The 4,327-nt window shown below is 35.4% G+C and overlaps 1 protein-coding gene across 1 annotated transcript; it reads left to right on the top strand.

Annotated features, from left to right (window-relative positions):
* The first annotated feature begins 224 nt into the window (after positions 1 to 224).
* On the top strand, positions 225 to 3,149 carry LOC130714506 (SPX domain-containing protein 1-like). The gene is made up of 3 exons (XM_057564404.1): positions 225 to 713; positions 1,261 to 1,387; positions 2,414 to 3,149. The coding sequence occupies exons 1-3, from the start codon at positions 441 to 443 to the stop codon at positions 2,854 to 2,856; spliced, it is 843 nt and encodes a 280-aa protein (XP_057420387.1). The 5' UTR covers positions 225 to 440; the 3' UTR covers positions 2,857 to 3,149.
* The last annotated feature ends 1,178 nt before the right edge of the window (positions 3,150 to 4,327 follow it).

Here is a 4,327-nt window from a genome sequence, read left to right as displayed (position 1 = left end):
CCTCCTTCACTCATTTTCCCTTTTCACCATTTCATGTCAACACTTACAAATCTCAAGGGAGCAGTAAGTAATTGCATAATTGTCAACCACACACATCCAAGGAAGACAAGTCTCAACATTGAACTTTTATTCAATTAAAAAACTTCCAAACTCAACAAAACACAACCACCACTCCACCGTCACTAAACATAGATCATATAAGCACAGTAGCAGAGAGAGAAAGATAGAGAGGAATAAAACCTGAAATATACTCTTTTTACGGATATTCCAACAATACCCTCCGAATATTCCCTCTCTTTAACGGTTATATTACACACCACTCCCTCTCTCATCTTCCTCTATTCCATTCTTCTTCTTCTTCACAACCACACTCTCATACACAGAAAATTTTAATTTTAATTTTAATTTTAATTTTTGTTTTCTCTGGTTATTGAAAATCGATGAAATTCGGGAAGAGCTTGAGCAGCCAGATCGAGAAAACCCTACCGGAATGGCGGGACAAGTTCCTCTCCTACAAGGAACTCAAGAAGAAGCTCAAGAACTTCGAACCTGCCGCCGGCGGAGAGGACCGCCCCGCCAAGCGTCTCAGGCTCGACGTCGCCGGAGATATGTCTAAGGAGGAGACAGATTTCAGGAACTTGCTGGAGAATGAACTTGACAAATTCAACAATTTCTTCGTTGAGAAGGAGGAAGAGTACATTATAAGGCTCAAGGTAAATAAATCTCACTCATCAAATTCAATTTTTTTTCCTTCTTTTAAATCAGATCAGAATATTTGTTACTTTATATATTTTTATTAGGGTTGATTTAATTTAATTAGTTATACTGAATGTATTATTTGTGGAATTTTAGAAATAAAATGGTTGGCTAAGAACGAATTTTGATGTGATAAAATAAAATAAAATATGCTGTTTCCACTAGGCAATTTGGTAAAGTGAAGATTCTAATTGCAACTTGGCAATGTTAATTTGTCTTTGCTTCTCTACAAGATAGATATAGATATCACTGGTTCTTTTTTAGCCATTCGAATATTTATGGATAATATTAATATAATAACCTTACTTCAAGCATATCAAATTACAAATTTAATATTTATATTCTTTGTTATTGATATTTATGAAATAATTTGGTAGACACAATGTTTCGCTTGACATTGTCAAATTCACTTGAGAGAATCGTAATCGGTTTTTGGATGATAGGAAGTAAGAGAAGTTGGGTGTGTGACTGTTGATTAATGTGTGTTATGGTTGAAATATGCAGGAGTTGCAAGATAGAGTGGCCAAAGTAAAGGCTTCTAGTGAACAGATGATGAAAATTCGCAAGGAAATTGTGGATTTCCATGGAGAGATGGTGTTGCTGGAGAACTACAGTGCCCTTAATTACACAGGTACTTACAAGTTACAACTATCAGCATATTTTATGTTAAATATAACAAATTACAACCTTTACTTGTTAATAGAGGCGCAAAAGCGCTATAGCGTAGCGCCTGGGGTTCACCGCTACTCCACTATTCACCGTTATATGCCTCTATAGCGCTACGCTATGCTATCCACTATTAACAACCCTGGTTTAAACATGTCTCAAGTCCATTTTAGAATCATGACATTTCTCAATACAATTGGAAAGTATAGACTATAGAGTAAAGTAATATGATAGAATAGGATTCATTTCCAATACAATTCTTTGGGACAAGTTGGTAGGACCAAAGAATATGCTTCTTCTGGAAGAAAGAATCTACTTTGGACATATGCATGCTTCTGAAATTGAACATTCTGTCCTTTTGATAGCTCTTTAATGGCTTCTTGTGCTTTCTATGTTCTTCGTAAGCCAATTCAACAATAGTACGGTCCTTAATGTTCGAATTATATATGATACTTATCTTCATAAATATTCCTCTTCGAAGTATACAAACGTCCACATCATGTAAAGATTGAACAATCAAACATAACTCTTTTTACCAGTTACTCCAAAGTGATTCTGATTTGAAAATGTTACAAAAGCACGTGGAATATGAACAAGAGCCTTGCTAATTACTTTCTTTTGAATTTTTAATGTAATAAATCGTTATCTTTTCATAATGTTGTGGAAAATCTCCACATGGTGGATTGAGAATGAGATGAGAACACAACCAAAAGCAGAGAAAAACATGGGATAACAGTAATGTTCAACGTGGTTCGGCATTTCTTGCCTATATATATGAAATACCTTAACAAATATTCACTACCTCATAAAGGATTGCAAGTTTTTTAGACAAACTTGAAAAATTCACCCTATATTGTGTATTCCCCCTGCCCTACAAATGAAGATTGGTTTATTTGGTTAATATGAGGATAAAAGAAGATTGTGTTATGATGTTTTCTTCATTTTTAAGATCAACAGGCTCATAATAATTACCTCAATTTTCTTTCCACAGGGCTAGTGAAAATTCTGAAGAAGTATGACAAGAGAACTGGTGCTCTCATTCGATTGCCTTTCATTCAGAAGGTCCTGCAACAACCTTTCTTCACAACAGACCTGCTCTACAAGCTTGTGAAGGAGTGTGAAACAATGCTGGATTACCTTTTCCCTGCGATTGATCTCGCAGCTTCTGGCGAGACAACTCCACAAGCTGAAGTGTTTGATCCCTCAACTTCAACCACTACCAAGAGTGATGGCTTGCTGATACCTAAGGAATTAGCAGAGATTGAGTACATGGAGAGCCTTTACATGAAGAGCACTGTATCGGCTTTGAATGTTTTGCAGGAAATTAGAAGTGGAAGCTCAACAGTTAGCATGTTCTCATTGCCACCATTGCAGTTAAGTGGTGTGGAAGAAACATGGAAGAAAATACCGGTGCTGGAACAAACAGCCAAGTAAGTAACCTGCTGGGTTACTTCCATGAGGGTGATGTAGTGGATTGATATTTTACACTTTCTTTTTTCTTTTAAATCAGAAGCCTCTGTTATGCAACAAGCCTTAGATACTAACACAGATGTAAGATGCTGAATGTAAAGATGGAATTAATTTTACAGAATTGTAGGTTCCATACAATAAAACCTCTAGAATTAGAAGAAGCTATGTTTTGACATTTTGCTTATTCAATATGTAATGTATTTATATGTTATGTATCTGCTTGATACTATAAACTTACCGGATGTATTTGGAAATCATTCTTACAGTTTTTACATTTGATGATAATAGATCATCACATACTAAGCTGCAACAATGTATATAGAAACATCAAATTCTCACTCATACAAAGTTTGCTTTAGCTGCTCTCAATGGGGAGGCTGTGAAAGCAACTTAATTAGGCTACTCTTCCACACACAGAAACATTAACAATTTAACATACACTGAAAAATAAACCTCAATACAGCGTAGCAGTAATGTGATTTATACCCCTGCCTCAGGCACTACTGACCAAGGTTTTACTTGAAGCGTGAAGTTTATTTCTATGGCTTCAATACTAACATGATTTATGTTGAGAAACTTTTTCCTATCTTGATTAATCTCATTCTGCGTCTTCAGTCAAGACTCAAGACAGGGAGCGGAATGCTCTTGTTGGAATAGGAGTATTAGACTATTAGGTGTGTTTATGTGTTCTGTCGATCCGGTGATCCAAACCAATGTATCTGTTTGGCTAATTGGTTCACTTGACGTTAAACTATACCAAATGAACTGCAATTGTATTTCTTTTTTAGGAAAACTAACTAACTAACTTCATCCAAAAACAATGACGCATAAACAAACGAGGGTGGGTTCCTCCACATTTGAAAAATTGCAATTGGTTTGAAGACTAATAAGTTGAGCAAAGTTATAACTAAAAAATAAATATCAATTAAAAATTATATATATTTTGAAATAAATTAAAAATGATATTAACATTCAGAAATGATTTAACAATTGCATAAAATTATTAAGATGTCTCTAAAATTTAAATATACGCGAAAGAAAATTTAAAATTTAATGATTTAATTTTTACAATTTTTTTATTACAATGAAGGGCAAAACACCCCGAAAGAAAAATGAAACTAAGGCACCAGGGGCCCTACCACTGTAGCATCTAAGCTAATATCCTTGGCTAACAGGTCGTGTCATTCACCAAAGGATGAATCAAAATAGTGACTACCAAGAGGGAGATTGAAAGCAGCCATAGCGAGATAATCTGCAAGAGAATTAGACTCTACTGGAGAACTGAAAGCTAAGAGATCCATGCTCATCCTGGAGGCTTATAATCTCCTGAGCAAACTGTTGGTACTGATGCGAGCTAGTGTCCCGACTGCACAGAAGATCAATCACTTCCCTGGAATCACTTTCAATAATCACTCGACGCAGGTCTAAGCTCATA

The sequence above is a fragment of the Lotus japonicus genome, chromosome 4 (assembly GCF_012489685.1).
Source record: "Lotus japonicus ecotype B-129 chromosome 4, LjGifu_v1.2".
Lineage (NCBI taxonomy): Eukaryota > Viridiplantae > Streptophyta > Magnoliopsida > Fabales > Fabaceae > Lotus > Lotus japonicus.
This window is presented reverse-complemented; position numbering and strand designations above follow the sequence as displayed.

What these genes read in the sequence shown, in the direction of transcription:
- LOC130714506 (XM_057564404.1), top strand. Translation starts at nt 441, where the DNA reads ATGAAATTCGGGAAGAGCTTGAGCAGCCAGATCGAGAAAACCCTACCG. An exon ending in AGTACATTATAAGGCTCAAG is followed by an intron (nt 714 to 1,260) that starts GTAAATAAATCT and finishes TGAAATATGCAG; the next exon opens with GAGTTGCAAGATAGAGTGGC. An exon ending in CAGTGCCCTTAATTACACAG is followed by an intron (nt 1,388 to 2,413) that starts GTACTTACAAGT and finishes TTCTTTCCACAG; the next exon opens with GGCTAGTGAAAATTCTGAAG.